Source organism: Cryptomeria japonica, chromosome 3 (genome assembly GCF_030272615.1).
Source record: "Cryptomeria japonica chromosome 3, Sugi_1.0, whole genome shotgun sequence".
NCBI lineage: Eukaryota > Viridiplantae > Streptophyta > Pinopsida > Cupressales > Cupressaceae > Cryptomeria > Cryptomeria japonica.
The window spans coordinates 62,130,775-62,150,642 of NC_081407.1; the positions used below are offsets into that span (position 1 = coordinate 62,130,775).

Here is a 19,868-nt window from a genome sequence, read left to right on the forward strand (position 1 = left end):
CATTATCAGAGTTGATCCCCAACTTCTGACTTAATAAAGTAGATTGTGGAACTCTGATAAGCTAAATTACTTTATCAGAGTTGATCTTTGAACTTCTGACTTAGGCCTAACTTAATAGTTTCACAATTTACTTTATCAGAGTTGATCTTTCAACCTTGCTTCTACCCGGGTACTTGTTCCTTGTCATCCTTGAAGCCCGAACTTCATCATTTCCCTCATATACCTTTTCAGAATTGGTCTTTTGCTCATCCCCTTATGCAAATACTTCCTCCTTAGCATCTCTAACACTGGACACCCAATAACTCTCTACATGTATCCATCAAAGTTGGAGGTGTGGGTATCTCTTTCACACGGTACCAAGTATGCAATACTCTTAAACCTTGATCCCCAACAGGGATCATTCATGAAGTATACTCGGTCCCAATCCTTGAAACTCCACAACTCACACTTTTTAGGGATTGTTTTCACTGACTTCCTACCTATCTCAAAATGCATTTAATGACCCAATTTGAACCTATACCTGCTAGAATAGATTTTTTCGTCTAAAAGCAGCTATTCAATCTAAAGGCAAAAATTTTCTTACACTATCAACAATGAAGAAGAAGATGACCCATGCCTTCATTAATGTAGCAGTTGAGTTTCCAAGTTACTGATGACTCTTAGGCAACCTCCTAGCAGCTGTTCTAACCAAATTCCCAAGAATTACACAATAAGATCTAGTGGCTATCAGCACGAGAAGACAAATCTGATGCAGTCTAACTAAAAGTTGTAATAGCTTGAACAGATTTGTGATTTCCTAACAAGGGTTCACATGCCCAAGTCCAAGTAGTTTGTCTAGTAATTCATCTTGTCTTCTTGAATTGACACATGTCACCCATTCCAAGGGACTACCCCTGTGCATCTTTTCCATATCTTTCTAGAAAGCAAGTGGAATTCACAATAATAGAAAACTCAAACTTAATATTTGGATTACATTAGTATGTTCATATTATTGTAAGGCAATAATAGTCACCGTAAGACAATGCTTTATTTTGATCCACTAGAAGAGTTGTTGTCAAGACAAATTGGTGGAAGTATTTGATGACTCTGTTTCCCTAAATAGGCACCAATCAGTTAGAGAAATTCCTCCAAGCCCACTCAAATGTAATTTATTCTATTCATACCTGGACATTAAAGGTACAAGGAATATTAACTGCTAGGAAATATCCAATAAATCTTTGCCTAATTTGTACAAATATCATATCTACAGTGCACCGTGATAAGCTAACTTTAATACATTTGATTTATGCTAGCCGACTTTAATACATTTGATTTATGCTAGCTGACTTGAAGAATTAAAGGTCAAGTCGCCTATAAGTACAAAGTACTTATCATTGTTCATATCATCTTCAGTGAGCTATCTCTGCAATACAACAGCGAACATCTGTAGATGCACAGAAAACACCATTGTAAGCATAGCGAACACCCTTGAAGGTCAGCGAACTGTCATTGAAGGCTGTGGACATCATCAATTTCCTTCATTGATCAGCATCCATGATCAGCAAATCTGGAGCTACACTTTAGGGCAGTGAATGCTTTGTCTACTAGGCTGGGCGAAGATCTTCTGGGCTGCCAAATTTGCCTTAGGTCTGCTGGAGCGTGTCAAGGCTGCCCAAAGGTTGTCTAAGTTTGACAGCGATCTGCACATCTCCCTGACTTCCAGATTAAGATAAGTTTTGCTATAGTTGATTTATGCCCTAGAAGGGTAAACTTGTAATCTGCTTAATCAAATCAGATCTGAGATTATTGTTGTTGGGTTTTTCCGCCAAGAGGGAGGTTTTCCCTGGGTATCACTGTGTTATGTGTGCATTTGTGTTTTCTTGTTCTTTTCTGTCAGTCTAATTGCTAAGTTTAACATAAAACTAGCATGGTATCAGAGAGGGTTCCTTCTATAAAGCCTAACAGCTTGAAGGTAGATCCAGTATCCTTTTTGCAGACTGAGAGATCAGAGCAGTGTCCAAACTTCAAACTAAATTAACACTCTTGTGGCGAGGGTATTTATGAAGTTCTTATAGATGAGAATGGATTCTGAGTAATGGCGAGAGTCGAAGGCCACGCAACCATCATCAGATGATTCAGTGTGATCTAAGTGGATGGTTATGTTGAAAACTAACTTATAAGAGAGAAGTATTTTTTGAATTTTTCATGCTGTTATCAATTCATTGGATAGTGAATCATGTATGATAGTCTTGAACTATTAGTAGCCTCTCTTAAATGCTTTCAGGACGGACTGAGGAGCATAAAGATGATGATTGGATTCAAGAGAGGAAGGTTTTGAGACATCCTGTGAGGAAGCATCACAAGCTGAAGACTAAGAGACATAGCTTAGTTGGTGATACTTCGATCAGGTTCAGCTTCAGAGGGAGCTTGTTTGTTTTTTCAGCTTCAGAGGAAGCCATATCCTTGGTTAAGGAAATCTTCCAGGAGAAGATTGAGGTGAAATCCCTCAGTTAAGGCAATCTTCTAGGAGAAGATTGAGGTGAAAGCCCTCAGTTAAGGCAATCTTCCAGGAGAAGTTGAGGCGAAAGCCCTCGTTCCACCCTCTGCAAGTAGGCATGGTGGTATTGCACTCTTCTCTGGGAGAAGTCTGAGGTTAGAGCCCTCGTTCCACCCTCTGCGGAGTGCAAGGTGGTAGTTTCTTTGAGGTGTAAGACCTCTTCCACCCTCTGCGAGCAATGCAAGGTGGATCCATCCTTTGCGGTTGTGCATGATGGGTATCATGGAAAGAGTCCATGATGTACTTAGGATTCATCCTCTGCGGGTATGCATGATGAATATCATGGAAGGAGTCCATGATGTATATTGAATTCATCCTCTATGAGAATGCATGATGGATATCATGGAAAGAGCCCATGACGCATGATCACGGTGTAACTTGATTATTCAAGGGATCCTCCCTAGCTAAGAGGGAGTGTTGAAATATCGCTAGGTCGTATCCCTTGATTGGGCCAACCTAGCTTGGTAAATGTTTGATGGGCCTTCTTATGTGATTATATTATGTAGCTTGTGAAGGTTAAAGGGCAGGCCCTATTTGGGCGCTCAACTTGTAACTTGTAATTGGGTCTAGCCCTCAATGGGCATTGTAACTTGTGATTCATGCTGGGCCCTAAATGGGTGATACAATGTAACTTGTTGATATGATAGGGCTGACCCTATAATATGTAACTTGTAATTATTATGTGTCAGACCCTATTTTGGGCGCCAACTTTAATACATTTGATTTATGCTAGCCGACTTGAAGAATTAAAGGTCAAGTCGCCTATAAGTACAAAGTACTTATCATTGTTCATATCATCTTCAGTGAGCTATCTCTACAATACAACAGCGAACATCTGTAGATGCACAGAAAACACCATTGGAAGCATAGCGAACACCCTTGAAGGTCAGCGAATTGTCATTGAAGGCTATGGACATCATCAATTTCCTTCATCGATCAGCATCCATGATCAGCAAATCTGGAGCTGCACTTTAGGGCAGTGAATGCTTTGTCTACTAGGCTGGGCAAAGATCTTCTGGGTTGCCGAATTTGCCTTAGGTCTGCTGGAGCGTGTCAAGGCTGCCCAAAGGTTGTCTAAGTTTGACAGCGATCTGCACATCTCCCTGACTTCCAGATTAAGATAAGTTTTGCTATAGTTGATTTATGCCCTAGAAGGGTAAACTTGTAATCTGCTTAATCAAATCAGATCTGAGATTATTGTTGCTGGGTTTTTCCTCCAAGAGGGAGGTTTTCCCAGGGTATCACTGTGTTATGTGTGCAGTTGTGTTTTCTTGTTCTTTTCTGTCAATCTGATTGCTAAGTTTAACATAAAACTAACACTATCCATATAGAATCCAGCATGTTAATAGGCCTACCCATGTAGGTTTTACAAAGACTAAAGTGCAAAGGGGAATTGTTTATTCTCTTGTTCACTGGTTATCCTCCCAACAAAGTTTGAGCATAGAAATTTGCAACTTCTTAGAAATTACTGGTATCAGGTTGGCGAGCCAACAAGTTGTACATATTAATTTCATTTCATAATAAATAAATCTATTATTGGCATCATGTAACATGTTTGTAAGCAAGTTATGATTGGGTTGTTTATGTTTGCCTTCAAGCACACTACCACTACTAACCTATGCATATAGAGAAATTCATAGTGGGAAGAGAGTGCTCCGAAAAAAATCAAAAGATCAATCACATGATAAAAAAACAAGTGCAATCTGAAAAAATCCACCAAAACATCAATTTTCCAGCTCAAACTGCGAAATTGTCAATGCTACTTTGCAAAGTCATGGTTATGCTTGTGATACTGGTGTTTTTTTATTGCTAACAATTACACTTGTATTAATGGTAGTTATGCTTGAGTCAATGCAGTTTTGTCCTACAAATTGGGAGCTTTCCCTGATGATGATATAAGAAATAGACAAAAAAAAGTTCTCTTTAGCTTCTTGACATTTGGGAATACATGGGCATAGGAAGGGACATCTTCAGCATTATATATATATATATATATATATATTATAGAAAGAGGCAAAGGGTGTAGACCGACTGATAAAAATTTAGGGGTACATCTGAAAAATAATTAAATGATAATTGGATGAATTAATTACGAATATACAACGTATATAAGAGAATTACAAGACAATGTTCTACAAAGAACGAGCCATTAAACTAAAGCTTCAACATGAAGCTAAAAAGCAAACTATGCGTTCTAATAAAAAAGCAATAGTTCAACTTAAAACACTAAACGAACTAAAAAGCTACCTAAGTTGACAACAAAGATGACCATTAAAGAATAGATATAATTATTATTTTAATAATATCGGTATATGATTGAGTGATGGGTAGAAGAGAGTTAAGATATGTAATCGGTGGTATAGATTTGATTAATACTCTTTGTAAGATGCCATTGTGACCTAATCACAAATCACCCCATCCCAGATAGGGACCCCCTAGCTTTTTAGGCCCTTCCGGTCTTTTGGCTTTGTTTTTGAAGTCTTTTGCGGCAGTATCGTCAATCTCTCCACTGTGCGGATGTTCGGGGGTCAGTTAGAGTTGATCTGCTTCTCTGTCGAGCGAATTCTATGAAGTCTAGGGCTTGTTTTGTCCCTTTTTAGGGTTTCTGCCTTTTGTCCTAGATTTTAGGAGTTCCTGTTAGGGTTTTGGGAAAACTGAACATACAACTGGAATCAGGACCCTCCAAGGGACCTCCCAGTAAAATTTGAGCCCAAACGGAGCAACTTTCTATTTTTAGAAAGTCCCTATTTTTTAGGGATTTTTCCGAGCCCCGGAATGTCGTCATTTTGCCAAAAATCAAACTTATTATTTTTGGTAATTTCTATTTTTAGTAAGTTTCTATTTATAGTAAATCATTCCTGCACCCTGTCTAGGGATCTAACGCTAACACCTTGAAGGTTTCTATTTTTGGAAAGTCAGTACTGGCAGGGTCAGTCAGACAAGGCGACAAGGATCAGACGTTCGCAGACATTTCTAATTCCGGTAAGTCAGACAACAGACAGAGAAAGCCAGAAATTGATCGAGTACTGGAGGCCTACGCCTAAGATAAAAAAATCCATGAATCCATGGCATAAGCAAAATTCCGCCCAAGTATGCAGTTGGGCGCCAAAATGGGCCAGGGAAGGGCAGATGGAAAAATCCATGAATCCATGGCATAAGCAAAATTCCGCCCAAGTATGCAGTTGGGCGCCAAAATGGGCCAGGCAAGGACAGATGGAAAATTCCATGAATCCATGGCATAAGAAAAATTCCGCCCAAGTATGCAGTTGGGCGCCAAACTGAGGCAGGCAAGGACAGACGGAAAATCCATGAATCCTTGGCTAAGTGTGATTTGCGCCAAGACATGAGGAAGGGCACCAAAATGGTATACCCATGGAAGACAAGACAAATGGTGAATTCCTTGACCAAGTGTAAAATGCGCCCAGGTATGGACTTGAGTGCCAAAATGGGGGTCTCAGGGATTCACAACAAATTCCGTGAACCCTTGGCCAGAGCAAAATGCCGCCCAAGCGCTGAAGAGGGCGCCAAAATGGGATTCCCATGCATAGAAGGAAAATTCCATGAATCCTTGGCCAGATGAAAAATCCGCCCAAATGTGGACTTAGGCGCCAAACTGGACATTCCATGTAAGGCGTGGAAAATAAAAAAATTCCAAGGCACAGTGAATTCAACGCCCAAGTTAATAAGTTGAAATTTTTGCCTAAGGCATGGAATCCAAGGAGTCAAGGAGAACTAAAAAAAGCAAAATTCCCCTCGAGCAAATTTTTGAATTTGCTATTTTTAGACACCGAATCTCGACGGAGTGTGGAAAATCTTATAGATTCAGAATCGAGGTAAAATTCTCCATCAAATAAACCTGACTCCTAAATTTTAGGAGGATCCCTAAAAAATAGGGATGTTGAAAAGAGACATGGAAATTCCTTCAAAAGCAGGAGGCGACAAGATTAAAGTAGAATCAAGCAAATCCTCAGAGAATCCTTCGAATTCCCTCCAAATTTGGAAAGAGTGTAAATCAATGAGTTGGCGGAAAGAATCTTCCAAGTATGGCGCATGACTTGGAGAATTTAAGGAAAATTCTAAATTTGAATTCATTCGCATGGGAAGTTGCCTTTGCATGGCATAGTGATTGGGGAAAGTATGACGCGTCATGAATGCAATTACTAATTAAATGCCTCCTAATTTAGCAAGGCATTTTGAAGAATTCTATATAAGTTTGGAAAGGCATTTCAGTTCTCACGTGCGAGATTCAGGGAAGACAAAGTGGAGAAGTGAAAAGTGGTCATACTTAGTCTCTGTTTTCATCATTTTCAAGGTGCTTCTAGGATGGCGGAATCAAACAAGGCAGCTACTATCTCCAGGCAGGCATTGATCAAGGCAGAAATGAAAAGTTTTCTTCCTCATTCTCGGTTGAATTCAAGATGGGATGAAATCAGCGATACTAACCTAGGCACATTCAACTTGGCTGCATTCAAGATCCGAATGTTCGGAACAGCAGGGCACAATCCATCCCCGACAGCTGTCAAAATTGTGAGAAGTGGAATAGTTGCGGCAACTGGTTTTCCTCCTGCTATTCAATGCCTAGACCTGGTCTTGGAATGTGCAACACATTATAATCTGGAGCGAAAAACAATCTCAACGCCAGATGGAAAGTTACTGGCAACATTGACTCTGGAGTCAATTGGTGAAGCTTTCGGAATCCCTTCACATTATTCCATGACGTACAGGACCAGCAACGGAGCTCAGGCAGTATATGAAACAGGCCCTGCCAAGTGCGCTGATTTGATCAATAAGCAGTGGTTGCTGAAGCCTAGAGTGCACGCTTCCAAGATGCCCAAAACTCTCACAATCTTCGAGTTCAAGCAGGAGTATGTAGACTTGATAAAAATGCTAAGCAGAGTGATGGGATGCCCACATTCGGTGAACTTTGAGGCCTGGATGTTCTTCTACATAGGTGAGATCATGAATTCAAATACGCTGATCGACTGGGCTAGATTGATCAGTCACTACTTGCATGAACAATTGAAGAACCTAAAAGAGAAAAGGTCCCAATCCTTTTTTATGAGCTCCTACCTGTTCTATATGCTTGCACGAAGGGGAGGATTCGATGGGCTGCCAACAAGAGGAATCATGGGCTGCGGACCAGCTCAGTTGAAAGTACATGAGTGTTATCCCCAGCTGCATCTCCACAATGTCAGTTCTTACAGGTTGGCGAATGACACCTTCACCATGTACTTGACACGGCTTATGCAGAATAAGTTGCACGTAAGATTGTCGCCACAAGCAAGTGCCTTGGTCCAAAAGTATGGAGCTGCGTTCTTGCAATTTACTAAATTCACCTACATTAGGACGCAAGGCTTCTCCTTCCAGTCATACAAATTGCCCAGATATGCGTCAAACAAGCTTGTATTACTTGAGCTCATGAGGCAGTTAACTGCCTATGATCAGCTGCAGAAGAAGAAGAGGAAACAATCAATTGAATTTCCAATTGTCTTGGGTGACTTCATGGAGATATGCCCAGGTTTGGAAGCCGCTAAAAGTGCAGCAGGGGAATTGGCGTTCTATCGCCTGCCATTTTATACATCTAGGACCCAATATGATCCTTACAGCCAAATTAGGAAGGTTGCCGGCGTCAAATTCATACACAAGTTTCACTTGGAGGATTACTGGGCAAGTGTCGAGGATGACCTTGAGGTCCGAACGAGAATGCATTCCAGATTGCCCCTCGACACCATCAGAATAAGTGAAATTTATCAAGTGCCAAATCAGGTGAAGGAAGATGCAGATTTGACACAACCTGAATTCGAGAGGGTAAAGGATCAACCTATTAAGTTGCCAAATTGGTCAGAGCCCGAGATGGAGGATTTGAATATCTTAGCTAGACCAATGCTGAAATTCACTAAGCACTGGATTGACAGGCAGATAAGAAAGTTGGTGGAAGAAAATGTCCATCTAACATACCAGCTAATGGGAAGTCAGGATTCCCACAGTGAGGCAACTGAAAGCTCTTCACAGGTTCAGGCAGGAAGGGAAGCCCGGATGGATAAAGGGAAAAATGCCCCAAAGAGACCAAGGACAACAAAGAAGAAGGATATCCAGCAGGAAATCCCACAGGAGGTTCAACAAGGAGCCCAACAAGAGGAACCTCCACAAAAGAGAACAAGGACAGAAAGGGAGCATTCACCAGTTAGTTCCTCGAGCGTGCGAGAAGTGGAGATGTTTCCACAATCCACAGGTCCACTTCCAGGGAGCGTTCCAGCACCCGATATACTCAACATCAATGCTTCACAAGGCCACCGTCGACTAAGAAGTCAAAGGCAAGAAAGTCCCCCACACCAGGAAGAAGCTCGCTAGGATAGCTTCGTGGAGACTATCCTTGGTGAAATAGAGGAAGAATCTAAGGAACAGGAGCATGTAGAAGATCATAGCCATTCCATCCCCGCTCCAGACTGGTTGATAGGCAGGCTGGGGAATGAAGCAGAAGGAGGAACCAATCCTGCTCAGGAGTTAGAAGAATTATTGAATAGGATGGATTGGCCAACGGAAAGAAAGGCTCCCCGGAAGTTTTCCAAGGTGGTCAGTCTGGATCCCGAACCTTGCACATTGTTGAACCTGCAGTGGATAAAGATAGGAGTGAGATTAGGCAGGAGGATTACGTCATCAGGCAAGTTGATCTTGGCCATGCTTCCACAGGTCAAGTAGTGGGAGACTTTGAAGAATCTTACTTAGCCATAAAGGAGAAGTTGCTGAAATCAAAGGCAAAATGTAAGCGGCTGAGGGAAGAAAATAGAGTCCTATGCGAATACGTCAAGAGTTTCAAAAGACCCCTCAGGGAGGCAGGACCTTCATTCACTCCTCCTCCCTCCCTTCCCAAGGAAGTGGTTGATGATGCAGAGCTTATTAGAGCAATGGCACAAAATTCCAAGGAATGGGTAGAGTATGTTTATGCTAAGGCAAGAAAATTCATTGAGAATCTAGCTCAGCTTCATTCGAAGTTCGTGGCCCTCCTAAACAGATTAGAGACAGTAGAAGGACTATGGGAGGATGTAGACGTTTACCAAGACTTAACCATTTCCCGACTCAGGGCCCTGACAAAGACTCCAAGGCAAACTCTGGTGGACAGGAAAGTGATCCAAGAAAATGAAGCTTATGACTTTCCCCGATGGTTCTACGCCATCTACTCAGGAAAGAACACCTTTGACAAATTCAGCATTGACTCTGTCACCTTGAAGGAGTCTATCAAAGGGGTATAGGAAGAAATCCTTAGTGCAATGGAAGCTTTGTTTGCGAGGAAACTCAGTGACGGAGGAATAACGATGAACTCCCTGAAATCCCAGTTGCATGATTTCTTCTTCGTAGGTTCATTCCCTAAGGAACATTTTGCAAATGTTTCTTCATTCTCCGGTATAATGAAGAAAACGCAAGAAGTCATGATAGAGTGGGAAAACTTCTTTTCCAAGAGCGAGGAAGAAATTGCCTTGATGGAGTTTAACATTGAAAATGTGCCAAGTGTCTCCATCGGAGAACTGGAAGCTGTCGTCAACAGATTCATTGCATACGCCATAAATGAACGAGATAATGGTTGTCCATTTTTTGGAAGAAAGTCTTTTGGTTGAATAGTAGTGGCGTACTTATTGTGAAGGAAGGTTGACTCGGCGTGGGTCTAGTCAATGCATGTCATCATCAGATAAGGAATCTTCTTGCATGTCGCCTTCTCATTATGGTTTTATGACAGATTCTCCGTGCATGTCGCTGTCACTAGGAGAATGATGGGCATTTATAGTGGTGTCGGTTATATTATGAGCATAATCAACATCATGGGGCACATTTAATGTGCTAGTGGGCGCTATTTTAGGCTCTTTAAATTAATTGTACATGGGCATAATGGGTTATTAATTGCCGATTCCCACCTTGTTGCACCTTGAGTGGGGAATCTTTAGGGCAAACCCTAATTAGGGTTTTGCATGTAATCATGGCTTGAGGCTTATATAAGGGGGTGACCCCCTCATTTGTAAAAGGATGAGAGACTCTCGTCAGAGATTGTTGCTAAGATTTTTTTGAAGCAAACACTTAATACATCGTTCCATTGTTGGTGTGTTCTTGTGTTGTTTTGGAGCTCACATGGTCTCATTCTCTTCATAGATTAGATTTGCTTTCATGTTGTTAGACGAACTGGATTTGATAGGATCGCTTGTTGCAAAATTCGTGCTCATACTTTTGGTGTGCAGCTGATTGTTGCATACTGTTCAAAGTTAGCCTGAGCCTCCGTTATATGTATATGTTTAACTTTGATTATCAGAAGAGATTGTTCGATTTGATGGTTTCTCTTGATGATTTGAAAATCTTTAACACACCCTCTGAAGATTGCACCGCCTTCATGTAGTTGTGCATTGCTGGCAAAGCGAAGCGTGGTTGGATTTTGCGCAAGTTATCCCGTCTCCTCGTTCATAGGATTAGATTACTTTTAGTCTAGTTTTTCTCTACCCTACTCTTATTTACTTTCCACATAATTCAAAATCCAAAAGATCCAAAACTAGAGCTTTCATTGCAAACCATCCGTACAAAAATCCTTGAGCTTGCATAAGTTTTCTTCAACACACGTAAGGCCCCTTGGGTTATCAGCAAACCCATCAAACATCTGAGTCACGTCCACACACTGAAGGAACCTTGGAATTAGCCATTTGAACTTTAGGAAATCCTAGCATACAGACTAATCTTGATCAAGAGAGGATAAGGTGACAGTTGGTGACTTTATTCTATGTTAGACGCTGTCATAAAAAACACATCAACACCATTGAGCAGCACAAAGAGGAGAAAGAGGTAGCAGAGAGTTGGGAGATTAATGTTCCACAGATCTCTTTATAATTCATGTTGTTAGAGTAAAGAGTTTATGATCATTTAATACTAGTGAGCTGGTTTTCTGCACACTGAGGTATCCAAGGAAAGATTCTTTGACTTACATGAAGCTTGCTTATTTTATTTCAGCTGTTCATGGTTCATATTTACTGCTAAATCAGTAATCCACATTCTACTACCCTAAATTCACTCCAATTTACTGCCATTTAAAATATGATTCTAGTAGTATTGGTAGCTTTCAGTTACAAATCTGCATTCAATTTCCAACAAATAAAATGTAGAAGAAATTGCAGATCAATGGGGCATGTGTGGCATTGTCAAAATAGACTTTAGACTTCTAAAAAGTTTTGTTGATTTTGCCAAGCAATGACTAACAGAAACATAAATCTTCCTCTCAACAACTATAAAAAATCATCCATTATATTCGAACTTTTAGAGGCTCCCACCCAAAATTCTCCAATAAAATTAAATTCAAGCTTCGACTAGAAAAGGGGTAGAGGAACCATGCATTCAAGGATCTGTGACTAGTGGCTCAATCACAAACACCACCATAGATGAATACCTTCAATCCACATGAGGACTACAAAACATCAAAAACCAAATAAAAAGCAATTGTAACTGTCTTTAAAAGCTGTATACAAAAGAAAGCAGCCAGAACCTCAGCTGTCATTTAAACTATATTTGCTTAAACATGATATGGGCTAGGACATCAACCATTTTGTGTGATAAAATTTTTCTTTTTGATTCTCTCGGGCCTTTATTTATCCGATCTAGTCCATTTCAAGCAATTACCACAAATGTATCTGCAAACTATGACCTTAATGGCAATCTTCTTTTTATTCTACTAGTACCTGGACATCTCTGACATTGTTTTTCAAAACAAGTCTCTTATTTTTTAAAAGCTTATTTTCAATAACCCAAATCCACACTATATTTCTTTTTATTTTACATTGAGAATTCTCCTCCCTTTGTAACAGTGCCAATGTTGCAAGAGCTTTAGGAGTTGATCAAGTCTTCCCTTAAAACTCGTGTAATGCATTGTTGTACCACCATGCAAATGGCAGAATAAAATAACCATCTTCTGTATACCATTTCAAAGTTTATTGGTCAAAGGAAGTCGAAATGTTGATATAGACAGTTACCATTACTAACTAGATCCCAACATATACATATACATAAGGCTGTTGGTGAGCATGTGACATATGTATATGTATATGTTGGGGTCTATTTATATGGCTGTCTTGATTGTATATGTCACATGCTCACCAACAGCTTAGATCCCAAAATTCTGCTAACTAGAAAACTTTGATTAGGGGACAACTTGAGCCTCACCCAAGATAGCCTTATAAATAGACATATGGATAGCTTGGCTATGCTAATGTTCTTCTGAAAGACCAATTTCCTCACCAGTAAGGGGTATCACCCTTATAATCTCCAAAAGAAAATTCTCAAGCATCTTTGTGCTATTTATCCCATAGCTATTGTTTTGTCTTGATTACCTTCAAAGGTTAACAATATGCAAGAAATGGACTGACTATATGAAAGATGATTATGTACCCCTGAAACTACTAAACTGTCTTGTGCTACAGATAATATGCAATTAATTGCATGTCATCTCTAAGCTTTGGCCACCTTTTCTGTACAAGCTGAAGCCTTTTTAGTATTTTACCAGTTTGCCACTAGTAACATTTGTATATTCATATCCCATATGACAGATTTCAGTTTATGTGATTACGAAAAAATTTACTAATAGCCAGTGCTTTATCAATATGCAGCTAATTGCAAACAAATCTGATTGCAATTGGGGCTTCAAATATATTAATTTCTTGAGAAACAAAACCCAAGTTGATCCATTGTTGTGTTTGACTTGACTCTCCAAAATTCCTAGTCATCCTTGTTATTCTCTATAATCGGTGGAATATTTTTTTGTTATTAAACTGTGTATGAACAAAATGGAGCATTAATATCGAATGGGATAAGCTCAAGTAGAAAAGCATCATAATTTTAATGAAAGCACCCCAGGTTGAAATCCCAAGAGATGATAAAGTATTTTAATTGAATAAAAATGTCCTATTGTTTAAATTGAGTAATAAACTGCACATCCAACTTGTTAGATGCAGAATAACCCAACTACAAGATCATGTGTGAGATCTGGGGAAATCTGACAGAAAATATACACCTTGGTTGAGGCAACTAGGCTTAAGGTTACCTCCAAGGAAGGAGAATTTATCAAATCCAAAAACATACAAATTGGGTCGTACAAGTCTATAGGCATAACACACCATGAAGCTGAGTGCAGTATAAACAAGTTAAATGATGAAATTCAATCTTGCAGAAAGAAAAGGTTAATATTCACAAGCAGTGCCAACAGTCAATACAAATTTATGCAGCTAAACTATAATGACATAATCAAATTTAGACATACACATGATCACCTATCCTCCCAAGATTACATTTCTTTGTTGGATTTTCCCTCTTAGATTGTGAACTCCCTCAAATGTAGCTAGAATTCTTTCCCATGACCAGTAAAAATCAGTAAGATTTCAGTATCCTGATTACTGTCAAATATAAGAACAATGTGAGGTTTCCTACCATAGTTTACAATGAAATGGCTAGGATTCTACTAGTATTTCTTCATTATCTTACTGCTATTTTAAATTGTTTTCTCCTAGATTTGAACTGTGTGCACTGCAAAAACTGCTAAGATGAAAGATATGTGCACTTCTAGAATGTTCTAACAAATGCTTCGAAGATAAGAAAATGGAATATGGAATCTCACCTCCTTAGAATTGTAGTTCCTCTTTCTCAACATCAAGAAAAAATATAACCTCATAAAACATGTGAAATTTCATAATTGTACAGAAAATTACAAGTATATTCAAACTTAAAAGGAAAATAGCTAACATACATCCACATCTCAAACAATCCAATTAATACCAAAGTAACTTTCAAATTAAATCCAGTGGAGTTTATGAGAAAACAAATGCTACTTAATACTTTTGAAAAGAGGAAGGGGACATACTGGAGCATGAGTATCCTGGTAATGTTCCTTTGCACGTGATTTTGGAATCATGTCTCCACAAACAGTGCAGCGCTCCAAATTTCGTATACAGTGAGCATGGTGTAGGTCAAAATTTGAAGCCGGCACATTCCTTTCACTGCATTGAGATTTACAATGTCAAAAGATGTGATACTTCTAACTTTGATATCTTCTAACTTTGATAAGATGCCAGAAAATCAATTTATAATATTATTTGTCTCAATAATATTGCAGATTTCCAATGCCTATGGTCAACAACCTATAAATCTATATACTTGGTCAAACTATTGTTTTATTCAGCACTTCAGAATTCAATGCACAATTCTCTTAATAGATCTTTTTATCATAAAATTCAATGCTGTTGTACACTTAAATCAATTGGAGATTTGATGTTAAGACACTGAACTTCATATGGTTTAACATGTGAAAGTCCACATCATTGGTTGGCATCTTTAAGGTTCTTGCCTTGTAGATCTTCTAATCACGTAACATTTGATACTATGATATGCAATAGAAAATTCAAGTTTCCTGCAAACTCCTCATTTATTTGACAACTCACCATTAAAGCCACTATCGAAATTAACCAGGTCAACATGTATGTAAACATATAACTAAGAGGCATCCTTTCTCCAAGGTTAATATTAGCAATTGCATATTGAGAAACACCTTAAAAATTATATTGCTTACTCGATTAATAGAGATTAAGTCCCCTTGCTGATTGGCATTTGATTCCATTCTATATATTTTGCACTTTCAAATAAAGTAAATAATTTTTTGCGCTTTAATTATGAGCTTCTATTGGATGAAGGCAAGCAACATTGACGTTTGTCGTTTACTCATACAACATCAAGTTCTAATCTATTTTAGCCAACGACACTACCAGTCTGAATCAACCAGATCACACCATTTGTAAACATTAACACCCAATTGGATGCTCTCACACAAACTACTCTACTATGCTTAAATCACATGAAGCATCACTAATATCCAATAGAGACAACTATATTCAGCTTTCATCATGCTACCATGAAAAGATACAAGCTTCTACAAACAACAAATAACACGAGTTCTTGCCCAGATGCTACCATTCATTTGACATTGTAGAGGATACTTGAATTTGTAGCTATCTACTTATTCACCAAAGGGCACTCTCAAGAGGTAGGAAAATAAAGCTCTAAGAAAATAGCCATGTATCTTCATGATCCTAAGTGTCAGCTTCTCTATACATACAACACAAAAGTAATTAAGCATTGATTTGTTCAATACTCTAGAACAATAGTCAGGTCTTAATGGCTATAAAATGAATCTGAGATACAATTAGTAATTAATATAATAGTTGTAAGATAAACTTAACTGTAATATTAATCATATCATTATAGTAAATCGCAATTGAAGTGATTGAATGACCAAGCTAATATGACTCAACCAAAGACAAATTCTCATAAAAAATCAATATCTGTTTCTCTTTGCATCTATTCTACAATGTGGTATTTGATTGCTGCAATATCCAAAGGAAGTTCTGTCTTCCAGATTCCAGCCAATACAAGAATAAACATCTAAACTGACATCTAAGCAACAAAACAAAAATTTCTCACAAGAAGAGTACAGATCTGGAAGTTGAAAATTGATCTGACCAATTTCATAGAGAAAGCACAAGCTTCTACAGACATCAGTGACAGCATGTATTTAAGGTCAAATCTAAATCATTCACACAGTTCAGAAATTCACAAGCTACAGTTTTCCATCACTAAATGAGCTTCATTTCTTTGCGGGAAGAAAATAAACTCCTTAAATACGTTTCAAGTGAACCTGAACTGTAACAAAAATTGGTACGGAAAATAAACCCATATCAATCACTCTCCATATTGACAAAATTGTTACAATATAATCATGAAAAAGAAACTGTTGATTAAGCCATCCAAATGGAAAAAGTAAATCAATTAATCTTTAACAAGTCGCACTTATTCATAAAAATGATTGTTGCATAAATCAAGCATGGCCACATAAGAGATCCAATATCTGAACATGGAAATTGAAAAAGACTAATAAATCCTTGTTCCAAATCCCAAATTGACCAGAAAAAGTGCTCAAGTGGCATTTATCTAAGGAGTTTGCCACAGAGCATGTAAACAGACAGGAATGTCGAACATTCTCAAGGAATCATAAGATGGTAGAGGTAGAACAGCTACAATACCTTTAAAGAACATTTACAGCCCTTTGATCTTCACTGCAACATAAATATCTTAGAAGTTTTCATAGAACTGATTAAATAAGAACCCTTAGAGCTCCACGGCAAAATAACAAGTGACTCCACTGTAATTGTAAAATATTCTTCACTGACAATTTTAATATATTAGAACATCTGTATCCCTCCCCCAAGGAAACAAACTTTAAAGGGGATAATAAGATTGTCGTTTCATTTGCCCACTCACGAAGCACGAGCAAATTGCTTTATAACAACGAGAGGCCAAATGGATTCTATTTGAAGGTAATTTTGGGAGGCTGTAATGTCCTGAGACAAATATTAATGGTAATATTCCTTAAATCGCCTGCAACTATATACTTTGAGTGATATGCTTCGATACCACAGTGATATGCCATTTAAAATATTAAAGAAAATATTATTTAAAACACTTTTGCAAATATTGTGTGGATTTAAATACTTTAACCCGCATCTAACACAAATCCAAAAATTTCCCCTTCAATACATTGCTACAAAAGCTAATCTTATAACAACCTAGATTACATATCGTGTTCAAAAAGATATAAAATAAATAGCAGAGCCTTCCTTACATTAACAGGACTGGAATACCTTACAATGAAGCCAACAAAGGTAAATAAAATCCCAAGCTTTCCTTATTACCATGGAGATCTAAAATGCATTACAAAATGCTTTAATAACAGCAGAACGGGAAACACACTCAAAAGATGCTGCAAGATAGCAGATACAATGGCATTAAACTATTATGCTTGACCCCACAACAGACAACAGATTACAGAATCCCAATGTAGCTGGAATCATAAGGCGGGTCAGAAATATAATCCAAAATGCTGCTACAGTAGCTATTACCATCTAACAATATAGTCCTTGCTCCCACAACAATAAGAATATCGTGTAAATTGGCACAACTAAAGATCTGCAACCTTGAAGCTTATGATCGCGCCCCTTAGTGAGATCATCCTACCAAAAAGGGTTTTCATCCTCAGGCTTGTAAACTGGCAAGTTTTTGTCCTTTGGTTCTCTGCATATCTGAAGGTTTTCGCCCTCAGGTCTAAAATTCTGAACAATGTGTGATCTGAGCAGTATTTTGCTAGGGTTTAATGTAGGACAACAAAATTAATCTTCAGCCACTCATCCAAGTAGAAATATCATGAAGATCCACGACTGATAAAAAATTCCACCAAAACAACTGCTAAGATCTATGCCAAGACCATGGGCAGCTGTGGACGTAACCATTGCATTAATGACACTCGAGGCACAAGTGGCTGGTCGAGGCATGCAAGCAAATGGGTCCCTTTTTCCTACTCAAAATTTGAATTCACTTTCATCTTTTGCTTAAATTTGTGTGTGAATATGCACCTTGAGATTTGATAATTGTTTCTAGGCAAGAAAATCCCTCTTGGAGAAGTTGTGCAATCAATTATGGCATTAATGGCACTTTGGGTCGTGCAAGGAGGAAGGTGAAGTAAACAATGCAAAAACGGTGGGAATATCAAAAATCAGAGGCCAAATATCTCGCATGACTCATGCATTGGTTAAGAGTCGGGGTTAGCAAAAGGTACGCAAGGATGGTAGGTCTGATACGTCAACAACTTGCACATGCTTAGGAGATTGGACATGCCTTTTACGACCTTTGGGACCATAGATAAGCATACGAGGGATGAAGAATGGGAGAATTTATGTAATTTTTGACCAAGGGAGACACCGAAATTATGCCTATGGTCCCCAAATGCAAATTAATTGAAAAGGGGACATTACAAAGGCTGAGATTTGATAGGGTATCCAAAGATAATGTAACCCTGGTGTAGCAGAAGCAGGTTGGGTAATTTGCAATGCTAAGGTACAGCTTCTTGGCATTATGCCGAAGTTATACCTAGCAACAAATTGACCATCCCAATGTAGCAGGAGCAAGTAGGGTGATCTGAGATGCAAGGAGGCAACTTCTTTGGGATTATAACCTAGTTACATCTAAAGCAACAAATAGAATAGCTGAGGCAGAAGTTAAAGTAAAAGGTTGGTTCTAGCTCTTAGCAATATTAACTCACATTTTATTGGAGGGCAATTCTTTAATTGCTAGTGAAGCATTATAAACTACGAAGGTTTGCTATTCACTTTTAAAGGCTTTACTGAAAGAGGCCTTTATTCTCATGAATAATTTCCATAATATCTTCTTTATGCATTGCTATTGTGAACCAAATAAAATTGCAGATTATCTTGCTAAAAAAGAGATATATTAGCCCTTAGAAGTCTAAGTGAGATCATCAAGGATCATACATATGAATGGGGCTTGTAAAAATTTTAATTTTCAATGATATCCCTAAGGGCCTCATCTGTCCCAGTCAAGGTATCATCATTTATTAGTGATTATCAAAGATTCGGATTTTTGGTCAAACTCTAAAGATGTTGTCTATATCTTCACCCTATTGTAATGCAAATTGCAACCTATGGATGGCCCACAACAGGAAACTTTATTTTGCAAGCTGGAATTGGATTCACTTTGCTGTGAACAGTTGATATTGTGAAGAAGCCAAATACATTGTAATGTCCCCTTCCGGATTTACCCTAGAATTTGCCCTAGAATCACAATCGCAATAGAGTGAAAGATGAGTTAGGGTTAGGGTTATATCTTTACCAAGTAAAATATGTTTTTTAAACAAGATGAGACTTGGTTTAAATCCTGCAATCATAACCAAGGATACATAGTCATACATATATACTTTCAATTATTAGGGTTAGATAACATGTAATAATCTTTAAACAATATAATAGACAATATCTATATTACTCTCTAGTCCCTACTATTCAAACACCTTAGGGTTTGGAGGAAGAAGCATGATAGGTCCGCCCGAAGCCATTCCCGCACTAAGCCCAAGAGCAGGCACTCACCCTCTTGGCCCCAATGGCAGGCACATTGGACATCCACTCGGGGTGGTCTATCTAGTGGGGTGCTTGTATCTGCTTTCCCTATCCATGTCTCATCCCTTTAGGTCAACAATCAATCAATGTAGAGTCGGAAGAGGAGTTCTTATAGGGGGCCTCTTAATCATCCCATCTAAGCCCAAGAGCGGATCTTTGCCCTCTTGGCCCTAGTGGCAGGCATACATGGACATCCACTCAGGGTGGCCTACTTCGATGGCGATCTTATAATAACCCCTCTTCCTTACACCTCCTTCCTTCCCTACATGATTGGGGTTTACAAACAGACTCGTGATCAGACA

General features: G+C 38.7%; 1 protein-coding gene across 2 annotated transcripts in view; it reads right to left on the minus strand.

Annotated features, from left to right (window-relative positions):
* Positions 1-19,868, minus strand: part of LOC131032764 (uncharacterized) — a 47,096-nt gene that overhangs the window by 23,639 nt on the left and 3,589 nt on the right. For both annotated transcript variants that reach the window (XM_057963822.2, XM_057963817.2), the window contains exon 2: positions 14,412-14,547. In XM_057963822.2, coding sequence (XP_057819805.1) covers positions 14,412-14,547 — 136 coding nt within the window. The remainder of the gene's footprint in view (positions 1-14,411; positions 14,548-19,868) is intronic.